At 55.4% G+C, this 21,045-nt stretch overlaps 1 protein-coding gene and 1 pseudogene across 3 annotated transcripts; both read right to left on the bottom strand.

Annotated features, from left to right (window-relative positions):
• Positions 1-421: 421 nt before the first annotated feature.
• VSX2 (visual system homeobox 2) lies at positions 422-16,249 on the bottom strand (the record flags this gene model as incomplete). Of its 2 annotated transcripts, none has more annotated exons than XM_082734230.1 (5): positions 422-1,740; positions 2,484-2,664; positions 10,554-10,677; positions 14,502-14,586; positions 15,880-16,249. In XM_082734230.1, the coding sequence occupies 5 exons, from the start codon at positions 16,247-16,249 to the stop codon at positions 1,358-1,360; spliced, it is 1,143 nt and encodes a 380-aa protein (XP_082590356.1). In that variant the 3' UTR covers positions 422-1,357. The 2 variants fall into 2 exon arrangements, with proteins under 2 accessions (XP_082590356.1, XP_082590357.1); XM_082734231.1 differs by having other exon boundaries at positions 422-1,683.
• Positions 16,250-19,002: 2,753 nt separating this feature from the next.
• LOC309866119 (heterogeneous nuclear ribonucleoprotein A1 pseudogene) lies at positions 19,003-20,350 on the bottom strand (annotated as a pseudogene). Its single transcript has one exon. The product of its transcript is annotated as a heterogeneous nuclear ribonucleoprotein A1 pseudogene (transcript).
• Positions 20,351-21,045: the final 695 nt, after the last annotated feature.

Below are 21,045 nucleotides of genomic sequence, written 5' to 3'. Positions count from 1 at the left end.
CCCATCAGCAGACAGGAAGAAGCCCCCAGTCCCCTATTCCTCCACGGTCACTGTGTCCGTCCTATTCTTACGGACAGACGCCACAGCACACACCTGGCAGGTGCGTGGACCTGTTGCTTAGTTAGAGTCTAATCCTGGCTCCTGCCTTGCTCTCCTTCGAGCCCTTTCTCGAACCCTTTTTGTGGCCACTCCTTGATGCCTGTAATAACCCCAGGTCCACTCCAGGCTTCACCTCCCAGGGATGGCCTGGATCAAGTCGAGCCAAGATTTGTGGCTTCCTGTGTGTTCATGCAATGGCTAGATCGGGTTGGACAGGCAGGACACATGCGCCCCAATGAACAGCAAGAAGCTCTAGAAGGGTGTCCTGCACAGCAAATCAGAGTCGTGGGCAGTATATGGCGGTGGGGGGGGGGGTGTCAGGATGCTTCAGAACGCAGGCCCAAAGGCTCTGGGTAAGAGTCTGGCCTCCCCAACAGTGCCCTGACTACAGCATTTTTGACAGGTGCCTGCTGTCTGCAGGGCACCGGCCCTGGACTCTACAGGTAGAGTGTCTGTGGTCTCATGCTGGGGAGAGCAGTGGGGCAGGCCAGGGGTGGGGGCGGGGTGGGTGGAGAGGGCAGGCAGGTACACAAGGGTGACTACAGAGGACATGAGATGGAGGGGGGCTGAGAGGCTCAGGAGAACACCTTCCAAGTTTAACCTGGAATCTGGGCCCCATCGATGGGGTGGGGCAGAGGTTGAGCTTGGGCCTATGGGTATGTGTTTTGGGGAGGTAATATTCACACTGTGGAGGCCCAGGCCCTCAGGAGGAAACAGGCCGAGGAGCACAGTTTTGCCAAAGCCTGGGGGAGCTCAGGGCACTGGTACTAGAATGCAGGTCCTCAGTCCCTGGTACTGTTGCGGCAGGTAATGAGTTGGCAGCAGCGGGCTTTGGGCCTGGGCAGAGCAGAATCCACAGGGGGTATAGGGCTGGGGAGCGGGGCTGGGGGGCCTCTTTCAAGCAAGAGAACAGAGAGTGAGGGGTGGATCTGGACACTGAGAGTCACCAAGGGGTTGAGTGAAAGTGGCTTGAGGAGATGGTTTGGGGCAGCAAGAAGGCTTCTGAGGCAGGGATGTTGGGATGAGAAGGAAGATGCCAGAGAGGTCAAGACTAGATAGGGGGTGTCTCAGCACGGCCCAAACCCTTGGCCAGAACTGAGTTGTGCCTGAAATCAGCCCGGGGGGTCATGGGGGCCCCGGTGGGGCAGGAGGAGGGTGGCAGAGGCCAGGCCCAAGCCCTGCCTCAGAGAACACCTCCCAACACCACAGGCCCCGAGGAGAGCAGAGTCCTGGGGCTCGGGATCTGCGAGCCCTTGATCTAAGCCATGTCCTCCAGCTGCGGCGGACTCAGCTTCTCCGTGGGCCTGTCTTCGTCCATGGCCTCCTCCTCCTCGGGCTCCACGGCGTTCCGGGCCAGGCTGTCGGGCCCAGACACAGTCCCCAGCACTTTGGTGCTGTGCTCCTGAGCTCTGGCTCGGAGCGCGGCAATGCTGTTCTCTCTCAGTTCCTCCTGGGACATGGCCGCTGGAGGGTCGGGGCCCCGCTCCTCCGGCTCCATCTTGTCCAGTCTGGGCGGGGCCTGGCGCTCCACCTCGGGCTTCCTCCCCGACTCCGCGGCTGCCTCCAGCGACTTTTTGTGCATCCCTAAAAAGAATTGTTGGTATTCGGGTTTAGAAAAGCGCCTGGGAAAGCCATCTTGAACTGAAAACGGCAAAGATAGAGAGAGGCCAGAATTAAGGACGAGCAGAAAGCCTTACTTCACACACCGCAGTCACGCGAGTCCCAGGGGCCGGGGCCGGGGCCGGGGCGGGGGCAGCGGGAGGGTGGCCAGGGGCCGGGGCTGGCGCTGCAGACCAGCAGCTGGGCCCCCGGCCTGCCGAGGGCTTCTCCAAGTCAGGTCCCTGGGCACCTGGCCACCGCCTGCTCTGCCCCTTCCCAAGCGTAGCACGAGCGCCCCATCCCTCCCTCCTGGGATTCTAGATCATAGAAACCCAAGATAAGCTGGTGCCGCTGCCAGACATAGGCCCCGAGGGCAGGTGGGGGGAAGATGGCACGTGGAGAGATTTCAGGGGGAAGAAGTCCTTTGGGCAAAGCCAGAATGGTGGCCAGAGGGTCCGAGGGGTCCCCCCAGCCCCCAAGAGAAGCTGTTTCATTCATCACAAGCCCACCTCTGGCCAAGTGAAGAGAAGGGTACAGACCCTGGGCCAACAGCCACACCCTTCTCACAGTACGAAAGAACCCAGGGGCCCAGGGCATAGACAGCTAGCCCCGGGCCCAGCATGCCCTGCCGAGCCTCCTGAGCGGATCTGCTCTGGAGTGCGTCTGTCCTGCTAGGTGGCCCGTTGTGGCCCAGGTCTCCCTGCTCCAGAGCTCTGTCCCCTCCTCCAGGGAGCCCGCTCTCCTCACCACAGGGGCAGGGCCCCAAGGAGGGCGCGGGCTCTTACCCAGCAGCCACGGGGCACAGGAGTCCATGATGCCGTCCTTGGCGGACTTGAGGATGGACTCTGGCAGGGGGATAGAGTGCCGCACCATGGCCCCGTAGAGGCCGTACTCCGCCATGACGCTGCTCCGGCCCCAGCACTTCTCCCGTTTCCTCCACTTGGCCCTGCGGTTCTGGAACCAGACCTGCAAGTGAGGATGAACAGGGCTAGGGGTGTGTTCTGAAGGGCACTGAGGCCAGGCCCTTACCCCGGCGGCCCCCTGTGCAGGTCCCCACTCCTTTGATTGCTAGGGCTGCATCCCCAGGACTGCTAGTTTCTCCAGCAGGGTGCCCTCGTTTAACTTTCCCCACTCCGTGGTACCCCCCTGGGGATTCTCTAGGCTCAGAATGCCTAGAAGGTCACTCAGTCCTATAAGAACGTGATGGGTGAAATGGGTCCTTTCTTTCTTTTTCTTTTTTTAAATCAAAGCAGTTCTAGGATGACAGGCAGAGGCCTCTGGGTCAAGCTCTTGAGATGGGCAGTTCCCAACATGGTCCTCAGTTTGCTGCCGAGAAGCCCCAACCGGGGAGCTCTCTTGAAAGTGGTCGCACCTCCAGCGTACAAACAGAATCCCGGTTTTGACTTGCAGAGGGACACATTCCTTCCAGGGGCTGGACTAGCAGTGCATCTTGTTCGGGTCTCCCTCTCCACCAGAACCCCAGGGGCCGAACCGGCCTTGAAGCCAGGCTTGTGTGGACTCAGGCATCAAAGGGCATGGCATCCAGGTAGCAGGAACCCTGGGGGACACCCCCAGGAGGCCCAAGTCAGCCTCCTTTCAAAGTCCTCCTTTCTAAGTGCCCTCCATGCACCAGCTCCCCACAGTTCTGGACTTAACCCTGAATAATAATGCAGAGGAGCTGGGCAGCCATCCCTCAGTCAGGCAAGGAAGATAAAATTCTTCTGGTGTGCAGAGAAAGGGGCATGGGGACCTAGGAGGGTGCAGTGGGGGGCCCTGTACCCCTGCATGGGGACACCCTGGATAATGTTTCTCTGGCCGCAAAGCTGACTGGTGCAGGGCACGGGGTACCCTGGAGGTGTCCGCAGAGCTCCAGCCCCGTGCTTGGAGCGGTCCCGCTATGCTTGGGGGAAGGGAGATTTCTTGGTCTCCCAAAGCAGCTTTCCTGAGACTTCCGGCAGCTGACAGGAGCCCCCAGCTCTGTCCCCCAGGCAGGTGAAAGGCCTTCGAGAAACCGGTGGGCTCTGGAAGGATCCCAGGCCCAACCAGCGGCCCCCTCCCGTCCGCTCCGGGCCCTGACCTCCGGAATGGCGAGACGCCCAAGGCGCCCCGCGAAGTAGGGAGATGAGGGGGAGAACAGAGGCGGGTTCGGGGAAAATCTATTAGTTTCCTCTGCGATTTCCATTCCCTCGCCTCGGCCGGGTCTCCCGCCCCCTTCCCTCCGGGCCCCTCCCCCGCCCCCGGAGGCGGAGGTTTCAGCTTTTGATGAAAAATTGCTCCAGCTCTATTCAGGAGGCGGCAAAAGAAGAGTCACCCCCAGGGGCAGCCCTGGGCTGATTGAAAAATAAGTTAATTTCTGTTTGAATCGATGGGCCTCAGGCACTGAAATATCACGGGAAATTAAAGCGGCTGCTCTCTCGGGAGCCGCGGCATTGACCCGCACTAATTAATGCTGGGGAGGCAGCGCGAGCCGCGCCGCGAGCCGCTCCCCCTCCCCGGGGGACCCCAAACACTTCTCATTTAACTAATTAGACGGGGAAAATTGGGTGTTAATTTGTTTAGGATTTTTCCCCCTCTTCCCCCCGCAGCTCCCTCTCCGGCCCCCACCCTGCGCGGGGGCGCGGGAAATGAATGCGGGGCTCGCCGGCAGATGGCTGCCCGGGTCACTCTGCAATCTTCTCCGACTTGATTGCTTGATTAGGTCGTTAGCACATTAAAAAAAAAAATTGCTTGCCGTCTGGCGCTGGCGTGATGAGTGGGACGCGCGGCAGCGCCTGGGTAATTTATCTTTTTATACGGCAAAGAATTTGATTTCAATCTGCAGATATATGGGGCGCCTTTGACACCTGTTTAACATCGCGCCGCTGACAGTTTAACCCTTTGCTGCCTCTGCTGCGGGGACGCCCGGGCGGGGGTTCGGATCCGCGCGCCCCCGCCGTTCCCGCCGCTGCCGCTATGTGGCGCAGTGAGAGCCCCAGCGGCTCCAGGCAACCCCGAGTGTGCAACTGAGCGCGGCCGGACGCTTCCAGCAGGGGGCGCCCCGGCAGCCCAGCCTCGCCTCCCGAGGACCCTCAAAGAGTTCCGCGAGCGCAGACCGTCTCTGCCAGGCTGCGTTAAGACCGCGCGGTCCACGCACGCCTTTAAATGGACCGAAATGTGTGTATCCCTGTTTTGAAATGTCTCCGTTTGTAAATAACCAGGAACCCACAAAAACGGGAGAGACGCGCCCCAAGACTCCCCGGGCCTCGCCACCTCCGACAGAAAACGACCGCTCGGTCCACCCTGGGTGTGGCGCCGCCTGCAGCGAACTGCACCTTTGCCATCACCGGGTCTGGCACCTGCCGTTCAGGCTCAGGCCCACCTGGAGAGCTGCGAAGCCATTGTGCAGGGCCCTTTCCCTGGTCCGGGCCCAGACCGCCACGGGGGACCCCTGCCAAGGAAAGGGTTTATGCAGTTTGAAAGCCACTAGATGGCTGCGCCTCGGGGACTACAGAGCAGAGACGATGAGCGATGCGGGCCCGGCCTAACTCGCCCATCGCCCGGGCCGGGCTCCGCGTTATGTTTAGATCCCTCCCCAGCGCCACCTGCCTGTCCCTTAGGCTCTCCAAACCCAGCGCCTGCGGTTTGTCTGGGACCTCTGCCCTGTCCCACCCCAGTGCGGATGCCTGGGAGGATCCGCTGTCCTGGCTTCGTCTGGATTCCGTGAGCGTTGGTGCTTGGGGCGGGGTGGGGGGAGGTGCGGGGAGGGCAGAGCTCTCACATGGAAACATCTTTACTGGAACACTAAAGAACGGGGGTGCAGACTTGGGATTCGGATGCTCTCTGGGGTCTATAAACAGAACCATTTTCCTGGGTCTCCTAATTTGGGCACATGAATAACTGGTCTGGAGATCAGGCTTTGCCCGCAGACATTCCCAGGGGAGCTGGTGCCAGCTGGTCGTTCAAACCAGGAGTCATGCGGACCCTCGGTTATGGGCTCTTGGAATGCTTGGCTCTCTGCAAAGACCAGATGCTGCTCCAATTTATGGAGGAGACCTGGACAGCCAAAACAATTTCTTTTTAGGACAGTTGGCAGGGAAGCTGTAGCTTGATGCCTTGGAGGGAAGTGGACAAGGGATTAGCATTAACCCTAGCACTCCTCATATCCGCTTTTCGCTTCTCTTCCTGGAAGCAACCAGCATGTGCACAGAACTTGATGGTTACAAGAAGCACTGAAGCAGACAGTCCTGAACTGGATTCCCAGCTGCGAAACAAATTGCTGTGTGATCTTGGACAAGTTGTTTGTCTTCTCTCAGTATGTCTCTCCAAACATAAAATAATGTCTATTTTCCAGGGCTGTTTTGAGGATTAATACAATAAGTGAAAGTCCTAGAAAGTCCCTAGAACTTCCCTAGAATGGTCCTAGAACCCACGCTTATCACATAGAAGGTTCAAAAAGTGCTACTTACTATTATTTCAGTGGAGGCAAAGAAAACCAAGGGGAGGTTAATCAACAGCATTACCTGTCCCTCTGGCCTCCTCGTCAGACTCTTTAGCAAGGCTGGACTGACAAATAATAATAACTCCAGGAGAGGGGCAGAGGGATAGAACTAACCTTTAAGCTGTATGGTTTTAATACAGCTAGCCTCTGTTTCCCCTTTAGGTATCCCGAGGGCCAAATGGAGACCCCTGCTGCTATGAGCACATTTCTAATGTATCCCAGGCCCTTGAGGCTCAAATGCACGAGAACACCCAGGCAGTGCCCAAACCTCCCTGCAAACTGGCTGTGATCGGGAGCTGGAAGGCCTTGGTTGGAGATCCTTGCCCTGCCTCTCACTGTCTTGGTGATCTCTCAGTCTCTCACGCATTCCCTTTTCTGGCTGCCCACTTTCTAGAGGAGACTGCCCTCTCACGTGATAGTCGGGCCTGGAACTCCTGAGCAGAACCTGTGTCAAGGCCACAGGGAGGACCAGAGCTCTGCCTTACACCTTAGGGTTCCCAGTGCCTGAGAAGGGGCTCAAAAGGGACAGCAAGCATCACCGGGTCTGGCACTCCCAGGTGAGATCTTCCAGCTTGGGAACCCAGGGTCTGGGTTCCTGCATTTCCCCTCAGAGGTGTTGCCCTAGAAGCACTCAGATGCCTCTGGCGGTCCATAGCGGGTCTGACAGGAGCCTCCACAGCTGGCAGTGAGGGTCCCAAGAGATTGTGCCTCCAAGGACAGACAGGACCTGGAGAGGGGTACTTGTCAAACAGGTGCTCTCTCGCTACAGAGCACACTGGGAGCAGAGCCAGCAACCCTACCAGCAGTTTCTCTCACGGTGTGGGTAGAACAGCTACAGTTGTGCCCACGAATGGCCTCTCTTGTCATCACACAGCTCCTGTCCTGTAAGCTCCCACCCTGGCATCTCCACAGGACACCATACCCCCGGCTCCTTCTCTCAAAGCTCTCCCAGGAGAACCTCTGTGGTCATCCCAGGATTGCCAGCCTCAAGAAGACATCTTGTAAGATGAATGCTCTTTGTACATTCTGGTCGCTCGCCTCCCCAGGCCCTGCTTTCGGAGCTTGCCTCCTACCACCAGGCCTGGCTCTGTCAGCCATGTGGCGGGTCCCATCGCATTCACCCAGCTTTCTTCCTCTCCTCCGGCTGGAAGCTGATTAATTTGAGCTCATTGCAGCAGTGATTTAATGACTCAACACTCCACATGCTCTCAGCATTCCTGACACCGTATTTCAGCGTCTCCCTTCCCGCCTCGGCTTCAGGCTCAGAGAAGCCGGGCCTTGCTGCAGCCTCTGACGTCCAGTAGGGGGCAGCTTTGCCCACATTTCCTGGCAGCCCAGGCAGCAGCCTTCCCTGCACACCTGACAGGTCATCTTGTCCCTCGTGCCGCGCTGTCCCCCCTCAACAAACTCCGCATCCTCCACTTATAGGAACACATATAAAACGCAGAAACTCCTTTCCAGAGTCTCTGACGCAGGATTTTTATGCCAGCTGTCCACGATCACTGGAGAGTTTTAAAGATACACAGATGTCAAGGACTCTACACCAAAGTAATGAGATCAGAATGGCTGGGCAGGGGGGCCCCACATGGGTTTTTCAAAAGCTGCCCTGTGATGCTATATCCTCTAACATCTGGAATAGAATCCCTTCCAACTTCGTTCCCTATCCTTGGGCCTGTATCCCTTTAAAAGAGGCCAACGTGAACAACACTAGTCCGAGGATCCAGGCCATGAGCTTAGGTACCAGAATTTGCCCACTCAAAAAATAATTTTTTTATGAGTGAGTTTGTGAGGTTTCTTCCTTTAGAACAATGCCTGGAACTCAGGAAGTATCTTTATGAAGGTTTGATACAGGTTCCCCCCGACCTCCAACCGTCTCTGCTCCCCCAGCTTCAAGTCAAAACACAGGCTTCAGATTCAAGAGGCGGGTGGTGAATGTGTGCGCTTTCGAGGCGGACCGCGTGTCCCCCACCACCTAGCTGTGTGGCCTTGGGCCAGGGGTTGTCCTTCTGCTTCCTTGGTCGTCTCCAGAACTAACTGAAGTCGGGCGAGCCCAGGGCACCTGCCGGGCATCACTCAGGATACATGACACGAGGCTTTATGGCACCTGCACCCAAGGCGGGGCTCACCGTCACCCCCATCTTATAGGTGAGGAATCAGGGGCTCTGCAGGGTGAAGTCCACTTGTCCACTCACTCAGTCCCAGGAATGGTGGAGCCAGCAGGTGTCTGGCTTTGAAACAGCGTCCCTAACCACTGTACCTCCTTGCCTCTCCCGTGGGTATTGTGTTTTCAGAACACCTAGCACGTGGAAACTGCTCTGTAAGTGATAGCTGTGATCATCGCTGAAACATGGAGACTTTGCCCGGGCCACCTGGGCCAGGCTATGTGACAGCTCACATACACCTTCTGGAAGGCAGCATTTAGCTAAAGAACTCTGTGGGTGCTCGAAGACTCTGAGAGATTCTCGGCTCTGTTTTCCTAGATCTAGAGTTCTCGCAGTCCCAGGGCAATCAACTGACTCCACAAACTAGCTCCTCCTTGCTGGCCCCTGTAGCTTCAGACACCACTGGACAGATGCCCGACCCCCGCCCCCTGACAACTCAGAGAAGCCTGGCATCTGCCTACTGGGGCGTCTGTGGCAATGCAGTAACAGCTGAGCGAGAGCCTTCCCCAGAATCCTCCACGCGCCCCACCCACCACCACCACGGCCACGGCCGAACAGATTTTCAGACAGCCCAATGCAAGCAGCAGCTGTTCCTTCCTACTGGTCAGTAGTGCCACTGGGAGGCCTACCAGCAGGAGACGTTCTCGGCCCTCCACCCCACCCTGGCCACTTGTAATAGCCAACTTTGTGCAAATGCAGGCCAGGTAGGGGTTACCATTACACATCGACTAGATTGGCGAGGGCTGACACACAGACACACAGGCTTGATTCAGAATGAACACAGGATTCAGAATCAACACCCCAGGCTTACCCCGCTGGAACCCAGTTGGGTAGGGGGCTGATGGATCCAGGCCACCACGGATAAGGCACCAAACAGATAATCTGCTTATGAATAATTGAGCTTATTGTTAGTGTCAATGTCTAAAACCACTGGCTAAAATTCCTAATAGATTTCCAGGGGAAAGGAAGACTCTTCTGGAAAAGTAGCTCATGTCTCATTTCCAGTTCTCTGGTTGTCCAGTGAGAGAACACAAAGCTACCTAGAACTTATGTGGTTTCCTTTCCCCCCAACACACATCCTACCTCCAAGGGCTTTTCTTTACTGGGAGGGGTTTCAGGAAGTCGGGATCCCTGCTCCCCCTCACTTTTCCCAGCCTTAGCTATGAATCGCTCTGGACTATTCTACTGATGAAAACAGCTTTCACTCAAGGGTGTGGTCCAGTTAAGACAAACCCAAATCTTCTGCAAATGTTCCTCCTACCCACTGTTCTAGGCCCTGCCTAGAAAATCATCAGACTTCATCTCCCAGAGAAACCATTAAGCAGATCCACCCTTGCCTAGGGAGGGGGGTTCTGGCCTTGGAAAGGTCTTGCTGCTGATGAAAGGGAGCCCTGTGGCCAGCACAGCTGAGAACATCCCAGTCTGGACCAGTGGTCGGTTATCTCGCAGAAGTCTCTAGGAGAGGGGTGCCTGATTGATTCAGAGGAACATGCGACTCTCGATCTGGGGTTTGTAAGTTCAAGCCCCATGTTGACTGTAGAGATTACTTAAAAATAAAATCTTCAAAAACAACTTTAGGAGAGGAGAAGGGCTTAATCAGCCACACTTGCAGGCAAGAGTCCCCAGCCACATCCCAGACCAGACCCAAGCAGGAACTCAGGGCAAGGCCAGCTGTCTGATTGTGAGAGGAAGGAGTTTCAGGTGGATGGAGGTGGTGGGGTTGACAGAAAGGGAGGAGGTGACTTTTTCTTCATGGGTTGGGGGAGTGGAAGGAAGGGAAACAGAATGGGGTCAGGACTAGAAGCCACCTTCCCCTTCTACCCACCTCTGGCCTTGGAGCAGACATGTAGCTGTACCTAAGAGATACCTGACACCACAGAGTCCCCCCTTGAGGATCCATGAGGACCCATGATGACCCCGCCCCAGAACACCATGTCCCACCACAGGCCCCTTCACGGTCTGCCCGACCTGCTCCTCAGGAAGCCACAGTCTGGAACAGCAGGCCAGCCGCACCATCCAGGTCTCATGTCCCCTCCCTACCTCAACAACAGTGCCCACCTCACGTGATAGATGTTCAGCAAGTACCTATCACCTTAACCGAACTGTTCTTCACAAGGACAAGCAGGGGGTGGGAGATGGGGTCACAGGTATCCAGGAGCCTGGGGCTGACAATACCTCAGGGAGTGTGGAGAGAGAAGGACCTGGGGCTCTGTTACCTGTATCCTGTCTTCTGGAAGCTCCGTTTTCATGGCCAGCATCTCCCGGGCATAGACATCTGGGTAGTGGGCCTCATTGAATGCCTTCTCCAGCTCCTCTAGCTGGTAGGAAGTAAAGATTGTCCTGAGGGGAGCAAAGCCAGACACTCAGGACCCAGAAACTAAAAGAGAGTGTTTCAGAGAGGACAGAATGACCCTCCCCTAGTCTCCTAGACAGACCCCCAAACCCAGGGCTGGCCCAGCACCATCAGACACAAACTCACACCCACACACACACACCACACTCACACTCACATATGTTCACACACACTCGTAGCTTAACACTCTAGGTTCTCCTTTATTCAAGTCTGAGGATCCACACTGTCCTTCTTGGGAGGACATTCTTTCAGCCTTCGGTGACACTTCATACTAGGGAATCTTTCTGGAAGCGATTTGGGGGAAAGCATGTTCAGACAGAAATTTTAGAAAGCTGTAGAAAGCCCTTCTTCTTCCTTCCAAGCACAGAGTGAGGGACTCACCAGATAAATAAATGCCTCAGGCCCTCTGGGACCTGCTTTCCCGTTTCCTCTGGAAGGCAGTAGTTGATCTTTTCAATGACACCCACGTTCAAAGTCCCACTGGAAGGTCAAAGGCAACCACAACCCTAGTGTTTGAACAGCTGAGACCCGAATCTCCCACCTCCTCACGCATCCCACTGTTTTCTCCTCCTCACCTCCCCTTCCTCTGCCACAACTTGGAACTACTAGCTCCTCAGAGTTGCCCGCGGATGCCCCCCCAGTTCCGGTGCTCATAAGACAAGGAGGCATCTTCCAACCGCCTTCCAACGCCCAGGCTCAGCCATTCGTGGGGGTGGGGGGTGTCCCATTCAGGAGGGTTCCATCCAGGTCACTGTGAGAGAACCTACCTACACAGCCCCCACTCTCCACAGAGCAGTCTACACTGACTTATTTGGGTCCTAACCTGTTTTAAGAATCTGGTAAACGCTACATCCTTTTGCCCTAGGACAACGCCCAAATGAATATTCTCCAACACAAAATTTTACTTCTATTATCAGGAGCTTCATAGACCTCCTTTCCCCCATAAATCATACACACCCGCTGACAGGCACCAGTTCTTCTCTATTCAGACCTTAATTTCACCAGCTTCTAGGTGACCTTTATCCTGTACCCTTATCAAGTCAATGGGCAATATAGTCCTGATTCCACAAACCCAGATTGTAAAGATGGTACGTTCTTTGCCTGAGCCTCTGGGTTCTGACGCTGGGGACCAGCAGAGAGGGTTAGAATCCTTCACTGAAGCTCTCATTCTCACTCCCACCAAACACCAGGAAAAAGTCCCAGTGGAAGCCCCATTGGGTCCTTGTGCTGTTGTTGGCTTTAATGTCTTGAGGGAAGATGCAGGGGATGTGTGAGGAAGAAAGATTCTGCCCTTTATAGAAAATGACTGGTTTGATTCTAAATTGTTTCTCCTATTCTCTTGGGAGGCGGGGAATGGAATGTTTATGTACACAGAAAGTGAATTCTTCAGAATTTTGAAGATCTGCTGGTTTCTATTTTGCTCTTGCCACTTACTGAAAGGCCCCGGAACAGATTGTCAGAATAAACAATCAAAGTCTTGAAGTCTTCTCAAAACTGGGGAAACCAAGGCACACAGGTGTTGTGGCTTGGCCCACGCCAAAGAAGGGAGGGGACGAGAGGTTATTTAGAATCATTCAAGTGCCTGCCTCCACTTGGGAGAGCTCTCATTGAAAAAACAAAAACAAAAACAAAAAACCAAATCTCGAATCCCCCAAACTTTCCCTCATTCCTGCCTCAGAGCTAATCTGCGTGTTGATGCTGGTGTGCTCTCCAGGGAGGCTTCTGCATCCCACAGATGTGATCCAAACCCTGCTCCCGGCTTAATGCAGAATCCCAGACTCTTCAGGTGCCTGCCGCATCCCGTCTGCAGAGAAGCTGAGCTTTCCCGGTGCAGGGAGGACTAGAATCCCAGAGACTCCCAAGGTGGCTGCTCCATCCCTATTCCCCCTCTCCAACCCTGACTAAGCCCAGCATGTTTCTGGGAGAAAAAGAGATGCCCATCTCTCATTACTAGACTCCAGAGGCTATAACCTGAAACGCCCAAATGAGAGAAGCTCAGGAAAAAAATATTTTTAAAAAACTAATTAAAAGCTGCACCAGCCATCAGTAGCCATTCTGATCTCTCTAATAATCTGCGCTCTGCATACACCAGAAACCGCCTGAAACCGAGGGCAGGTGGTGGGTTGCGCTGTCTCACCCGGAACCCCCAAACATCTCCTCAGTGGGGAGAGTGTCTGGGGAGGACGGAGTCAGGAGCCTTACGAGGAGATCTGGGGTTGTGGATCAGCCAGTCCAACAGCCCACACAAGGAGACGTCCTGGAGCAAAAAACTGTTCTTGTACCCAAGGAATACTTTCTCCTGGACTCTCCTTGCCTTGTGAACCCCTCTTCCCATTTCCGCACCGGCACAGAAGCCCTTCAGCCCCAGTGGCTCTGACCTATCCCCCCTCTATGGTCCCCGCCCCTGCCCTTGCTCAGGGGAAGCTGACACGATTACCCACCCTGGGATCAGGGAGAGATGGGGGGCAGAAAAGATGCTCTAATAAATATTTGTTGGATGAATGAATGTAAAAAAATGACCCAGGATCTAGGTTTCCGTTGAAAATAAAACAAAGCGAAACACAACAAAAATGTTGCCTGAAAAGAACGAATAAACGAGGTCACTGAGAAACCAAGTCAAAGTTCACCCTCATTCCAGCCCGACCCTACTGGGGCTTAGAGGACAGGAAGAGCCATTTCAAAAGGTGGGAACCAATAGTGGAGTTTCCAAGAGCTAGCTAAGCAAGAGGGGAATGCAGAAAAGTGCCCAGAGAAGGGGTGCAAAGAGGCTGGGAACAAATTGGGGAGAAGAGGATGGGGTGGGCGGTGGCCAGGAGAGCTCCCTAGGGGAGAAATGTCTCACCAGCCAGCAGGAACCTTGTGGACACACCACCTGGACTAGGGTGCAGGGAGAGATTTGGGGAAACAGATCTGGAGGGCGAGCACAGGGGAGGAGTCTGGAAGCAGCACTGGCAGAAAGTCAGGCAGATTTTTGGAGCTCACTTCTTTATTTCCTTAAACCCCCCTCAGAAATTCCTACAAAGAACTAGCAGGTGCCTCGCGGAACCCGAAGGGAATGTGCGTCTGGGGTGGGGTGTTACTTTTCAGGATATTCCTTTAAGCACCTACTGAATTTTAAAGTTGTACCAGTAGTACCTCTTTGAAGATTCATTTAAAAAAATTCTCCCGTAGCCGGTACCCCCATGCAGCCCATTCGACTCCAGCAGATGCTGGTGGGGTCATCCAGTCCACACACCTTCCCTCCCCATTTTACAGACAAGGAAACTGAGGCTCGCGGAGGGAAAGAGACCCTCTCAGGGTCACAAAAGAGCAGAAGCCTAACGAAAAATTCCCATCCGAGCGCATATATCACGCTCAAGGTGTTTGACCCGCTGGGAGCAGAAGGCCAAGGGTGTGGCTGAGCGGACAGGGATGCCGGGAGCCGGATGCGGGCCCGGGGACAGTGGGCAGAGGGGCCAGCTTGGGCGGGAGGTGGGAGCCACTCTGCCCCATCGAATCTGGGGGCCGCCTGCCTCTTTCTGGCTCCGGTTCGGCCTTGCTTTGGCCTTTCCTTTCTCCCGCAGAAGGAAAAAGCCCAGCGGGTGCCGCCTCCCCGGCGGCCACACACCATCCTCACCCGTTGTGGCTGGACGCCAGGGTCCCGGGCGGATATCCCCAAACAACCTTCGGTGTCCCCGGCCCTGGCGCAGCCTTGGACTTCTAACTTAGGAGTCGGTGAGAAGAGGGTTGGAACGACCCACCCCCCCAAACAGGTTCTGGCAAGGGAGTAGGTGAGCCGAAGAGGTGACGGAAAGCGCCGCAGGGGCCTTACCTGTGTCGCCGCTTCTTCCGTTTCTTGGTCTGGTTTAAAGCCGATTTGGACATTTTTCGGTCGCTGGAGGAAACATCTTCAGAATCTGAAAAGCGGGCGGAGGCACATGCGGCAGAATGGGGGGCGCGCTCGGCAGCGCCCGGGGACGTCAGGCGCCCGAAGCCCGCGAGGGCCCCACCCCGGGCCGACTGCGGGAGCGGCCGGGACCTGCTCTGCCCGCCCGGGGAGCCCTCCGAGAGGTCGACTCCATCGCTTAGCCCCGGCCGGCTCTACCCACGCCGGCTCCCCAACCCGAAGATTTTGCACAGATTTCGTTGTAAGAGAGGCAAAGGCCCCAACGCGTTTGGGGCCGGGGCGGCGGTGGAGCGAGGCAGCCTCAGGGGCTCGCAGGGCCGGCGGGCGGGGATCTGGGCGCTGCGCCCTGCCCCGCGCCTGCAGCTCCGGCGCCCCGGGCTCCGAAAGTTGGCCCCGGGAGAGGAGCCGGGACTCAGGGAGCCGGGCGCCGGGAAGCGTGGGGTCTCCCCGGGCACCTTTTTCAGTGCCTGCGGAATGCGCCCCCGCTCGAGACTGGAGAAGCTGCGACGCGTTACTTTTCGTTGTCCCTCCAAATAAAAGTAAATAAATAAATACATAGATAACGAAAAATCGGGGGAACTGCTGAGCGCGAGCACGAGCCGGAGGCCGAGTGGGTGGGGACGCGCGGCCGGGAAAGCAGTCCGGGGTGTGCGCGGTGGGGTCGTCCCGGGGCCCCGCCTGGCACGGGCATCCGCTAGATTGTGGCATTTAGGTGGAATCGGATGGTGGCCGCTCCTGCCGCCGCAGAGGCCAGGGTGTCCAAGCTCGTGGGGTGAAAAATAAACCCCAGCTGACCCACATGGGCTTTGTGGAACGGAGAGAAGAGGAAGGAACAGCAACTTTGGATACCAGGGCTGGGCCGAAGCGGACACCCGCTTCCTGGGCGACCAGCTCACGGAACAGAATAGGTCCCCGGACCGCGGGTCCTCCGGGAGGCCGGGGTGGAGGGGAGCAGCTGAGCTGGGGGCCCCCAGCCCGCGCCACGAGCTCCGACACCCCAAGCTGGGTTTCCGGTGGGGCCCCCGCCGGGCGCCGCGGCAGAGCGGGGCCCTATGCGGGGACCGGAGAACTGCGCGGAGGCCGGAAACGCTGGGGCCGAAACCAGGCGGGAGCCCGGAGCATCCTCCCGGCGCCTGCCCCGGGCGCGCCGGCCCCAGGCTCGAGCTGCGACCCTTCGGCCTTGGCGCGAACTTTTGCGGGGGGAGAAGGCCTTGCGGTGCAAGCGAAAGCCGACGGCGTGGGGCTTCCGGCTCTCGCCCCCAGTCGGGCAGCCGGGCAGCCGGGCAGCCTCGCCCTCACCTACCCGAGCTGGCCGTCTGGCTGGTGTCCAACGGCCCCGACGCTCTTCCCAGCGGCTGCAAGTGGACGCTCTGCGGGTCGGACAGCACTTCCAGGAAGGTGGGCTGCGCGTAGAAGCCGGGGAGCCCCCCGGGCCCCAGTAGCCCCATGCCGCCCACTCCTGCGGGACTGAGCACCGAGCGCGCTGCCAGCAAGTGCCCGGGGGCCAGGCCGTCGAGGGCAGCCCGCGGGTGGGAGTTGGGGGGCTCCTTGTTCAAACCCAGGATCTCCTGAATGCCGAACCCCGTGCACCTGGCCGGGGCGCCCCCCGAGGTACTCTTGGCCACTGTCTCGGATTTGGGCTTGCTCAGCGCTTCCCCCGCTTTCCCCGTCATCTCCCGGCTCTTTGGAGGGGCTGAGGCCGCAGGTCTTTTGCTCCCCCCACCCCCCCGCCGGGCTCCCCGCTTCGCGAAGTTGGTCCCAGGTGCCCCCTCCGGTGTCTAATGCTCTGGAGCCCCAAGGAGATTCCCCTTTTATCCAACCAGGCGGCAGCCCAAGTGGGGTCAGAGCTGAGCAGCCAATCACCGGGGCCAGGAGCATTAGGAATTCCAAAAAGCTGGCAGCTCCCGCCGCAGGCAGCACCGAGGGGCCAGGGCGCTGGGGACCGGGCACCGGGTGGACTCCGCAGGACGCCCATGGGCAGGGACCCCAGGGGCTGAAATGAGACAACAAGGTTCAGGACTGTTCCAGGAGGCTGGGTGGCTTGGGATTCTGGGGAGAGCCTGGCTAGGACATGTCCCTGGGGTGGGGTGGGAGGTTGGGCGGAGGGCCAATGTTAGAGACTGGGGGTCCTCCCTCCTTTGAGTCCAGTCCAGACTGACAAGGTCAAAGAAGACCAAGTATGGGATCCTTGTGTAAAAGGCAGGCAAGGAAGGGAGCAAGTGCCCTGGACAGGCTGTGTGGTGGCAAGGGGCGAAAAAGGGGTCAGCGTGTGATGAGGGAGAGGTATGGGTGGGAAGAGCTCCACACTTGCCTTGCAGCACAGGATAAAGTGCCTAGTTCAGAACAACTACTCAGTAAATCTTGGCCCAATGAATAAAGGAAGGATAAAGGAGTCAGGAAAAGGAGTTCCTGGTGGGCTAGAACAATGGTGATTTCTTTTGGTGAAAAACCATGGGCATCTGAAGATCTTCCAAGAGTAAGCAGGAATGTTCCCAACTTCGTGGAAGGCCTTCATGCACTCTGCCACCCATTCATTCAGCTAGTGCGTGTTGAGCCCCTTACCAGCTCTGAGCTGGGAGCTAGGGGTCCCGCTGTAAATCAGGTCTGCGATACATCCGAGTTCACTGAGCAGACAGAACGGAGAAGATGGGATTGTCCATGTGAGGGAGCAGGCTGGAGAGAGGGTGTTAGAGGCAATTAATTAAAAGATAACCTCTGTCCCCAGCTGAGAAGGATCCCTTGACTAACTCTTGTGTTGGAAGTTGCAAGAATTGCAGCCAACGGGGCCAGCTGAAAAGTGATGGGAGGCAGTGCCCTACCTGGAGAAAAGCCTGAATTCCCAAGGTAGGCAGTGGAGTCACTGGTGTCCTGCTTGAGGGCTCTTCGGGGAGCAGGATCCCCTAGGGCCAAATGTGTCAGGTGAAGGTGATTACACACACACACACACACACACACACACCTGCCGTGGACCTCTTTGTACCAGCATTCCACCAGCTCAGCTAATTCTTCTGTGACATTCTTGGGGCTAGGGACTGTCTTACTTCCCTTGGCATTCCCTTCTTTCCCGTCTCTAATACACACTAGGTTTTAAATCAATCTTTCTTGCTAGCTTTCTTTGATATGTGTATTTATTTATTTTTTTAAAGATTTTATTTATTTATTCGACAGACAGAGATCACAAGTAGGCAGAGGAGGCAGGCGGAGGGAGAGGAGGAAGCAGGTTCCCTGCTGAGCAGAAAGCCTGATGCGGGGCTCGATTCCAGAACCCTGGAATCATGACCCGAGCCAAAGGCAGAGGCTTTAACCCACTGAGCCACCCAGGCGCCCCTCTTTCTAGGTTTCTTAAGAGGAGTACCTCTTATTTCCTTGTTTCACAAATAAGTTTGGTTAATTTGATTGCTTTAAATATTTCTTGAATTACAGTCACCCTATGAGGCAAGGTAAAGACAGGGTTGGTTGCTTTAGGCCAAGACTGGAAAACCAGACTAGGGGAGAGATTCCATTGAGGATTTCTTGGCTAGTCAGCTGCAAACCCCCAAATGAATGGAAAGCTCCTCACCCAGCCTGCAGCCAAGGTGTCTGGTACCCTTTGCGGTTGCCATGAGGCCAAAGGGACAGCGGAGAGGGAACCCCAGGGAGGCTGGAAACTGAGGCCTGGCTCTCAGGGCTGGTATGAAATAGGTCTCCACTCACTCCAGCCGGGTCCACACAAGAACTGGAACTGGGCTGGGGGGCTTCTCTGTGCAGGTGTCTGGGACAGGTGCACTGTACACCCCGAGGGCTGCCTCCTTGTCCAGTAATAATGCCATTTGTACTGTACACTTGTGTCGCTCAGCCCCTTTGTGTGGCATGACCTCTGTCCTCACAAGAACCCTGTTGATATCTTTGTTTCACATCTGAAAGTTGACATAGCTAGTCTTGTTTTTTTCTTTTTCTTTTCCTTCTCTTTTCTTTTTTCTTTTTTAAGTATAGTTGACATATATGGCATAGCTGCTCTTACGTGCAAGGTGCCCACTCGAGGATACGCAATCTTGAGGCGTCCCTCACCTTGTGGTCTATGGGGCTGGGTTCCATGTGGCGCCACTCACACAGACAACAATGTGAGGGGCACCCCCTAGAGGTGTGCAAACCAATGGCTTTGACTCAAGTAAGAATTTCTTCTCTTTTCTTTCTTTTTTAAGATTTTATTTGTTTATTTAAGAGAGAGAACAGAGCAAGAGAGAAAGCACAAGCTGGGGGCAGAGGTGGAGGGGGAGAGAGAGGGAGAAACAGGCTTCCCACTGAGCAGGGAGCCCCACGCGGGGCTGGATCCCAGGACCCCCGGATCATGACCTGAGCCGGAGGCAGACATTCAACTGACTGAACCACTCAGGTGCCCTTCAGGTAAGAATTTCTTTTTTTTTTTTAAAGACACATTTATTCAGCGTCATGATCAGACTATTACATTTAGCAATCAACAGCATGGGTGCAAAAAAAAAAAAAAAAAAACTACATTAAAACCCTTTGTTGGAATGCTTTACACTTTCCACAGAACAGAAACTAAAATAACCTGTTATACAATTAGTCACAAATACAGTCCTCGAGTTTTTTTGCCCATACACATGAGTATTGTCTAAAACATGTCTTCTTTGTAGCAGCTAGGCCCTGCCACCACTGTGCTTGGCTGAGTTCACAAATCTGTTGTAACCTGTAGCTTCCCTGTCACTTCTCTGGCTCTCCTCTCCTGCTAAGCTTTGTTTCCTGGCAGTAATTAAAACCTTCTGCCACTGTCATAGCTGCTGCTGCTGCTGGAACCACCATAGCCACCTTGGTTTCGTGGTTTGGCGAAGTATTGGCCTCCACCACCATAAGGGCCAGAGCTTCTGCCTCCAAAATTGCCTCCTTTCATGGGTCCAAAATTTGAGGATTGATTGTTGTAATTGCCAAAATCATTATAGCTTCCACCACCTCCAAAGTTGCTTCCATCATTACCAAATCCGTTATAGCCATCCCCACTGCCACCATATCCACCACCACCTCGACTGCCACCAAAGCCACCTCGACCACTGAAGTTTCCTCCGCGACCAAAGTTGTCATTCCCACCAAAACCACCTCCACGACCACCACCAAAGTTTCCAGAACCACTTCGACCTCTTTGGCTGGATGAAGCACTAGCCATCTCTTGCTTAGAGAGCGCTTTCCTTACTTCACAGTTGTGGCCATTCACAGTATGGTATTTTTGAATGACAATCTTGTCTACAGAATCATGGTCATCAAATGTTACAAAAGCAAAACCCCTCTTTTTGCCACTGCCTCGGTCAGTCATGATCTCAATCACTTCGATTTTCCCATACTGTTCGAAATAATCTCTTAGATGATGTTCTTCAGTGTCTTCTTTAATGCCACCAACAAAAATCTTTTTCACAGTTAAGTGGGCACCAGGTCTTTGAGAATCTTCTCTTGAGACAGCCCTCTTTGGTTCCACAACTCTTCCATCCACCTTGTGTGGCCTTGCATTCATGGCTGCATCCACCTCCTCCACAGTGGCATAGGTGACAAACCCAAAGCCTCTGGAGCGCTTGGTGTTCGGATCTCTCATTACCACACAGTCTGTAAGTGTTCCCCATTGCTCAAAATGGCTCCTCAGACTCTCATCGGTTGTTTCAAAGCTCAGACCTCCGATGAAGAGCTTCCGCAGCTGTTCAGGCTCTTTGGGAGACTCTGACTTAGACATGACGGCGGTGGGAGGGGAGACTTTAACGATGCTTACTCGGCGGCGTCCACAGGCAGAAAGGAGTCAGGTAAGAATTTCTATCCTCATTTTATGAATATGGAAACTTAAGTGTCCAGAGAGGTTAGGTAACCTGTCCCAAATGACCTAGCTAGTAAGTGACAGAGGCCAGACTCAACCTCGAGTCTGGTGTCAAAAGCGGTTGCGTTTTGACTTCCTCCCTCTCTTGGCCTCCTCTCCAAGCCAGCCTCCCCTGGGAGGATGAATGGGGATGCTATGTTTATGGCATCTGTCCTGTCGCTTACTTATCACGGGACATCCACCATGAGCCAGATGCTAGCCAGTGGGCAAGGATGCGAGTGAAGGAAAACAAGTGTGTGCGTGATGGAATCTTGGCTCTTGCCAGGAGATGAGGATGAAAAATCTCTTGACCAAACCCAGTATCTGAAGCTGCCGGTTGCCTGCCCCAAGGAGATAGTTATGACCTTGACCAAGGAGGTTGAGGATGGGGGCAACCCCAGGCCCTCTGAGAGACACCTTTCCAGAGACTGCAGGCTGTGTGCGGGGTGTGTGGGGGGATCGAGCATCAACCCTTAGGCCTGAACACCTGACAGCCTCCTGGCAGGGGTGGGTGCTAAGAATTTGGGTTATAGATGGGGGGAGTGAAATGTCCCCTTTTGGAGACATTTAGCTAGGTCACACTGGATCCAAATCCTGGTTCTGCTACCTAACAGCTTTGGGGCTTCGAGTCAACCATTA

Source organism: Mustela nivalis, assembly GCF_964662115.1.
Source record: "Mustela nivalis genome assembly, chromosome: 6".
Taxonomy (NCBI): domain Eukaryota; kingdom Metazoa; phylum Chordata; class Mammalia; order Carnivora; family Mustelidae; genus Mustela; species Mustela nivalis.
Note: the sequence above shows the minus strand (reverse complement) of the source record. Positions and strands in the feature narration are given on the sequence as shown.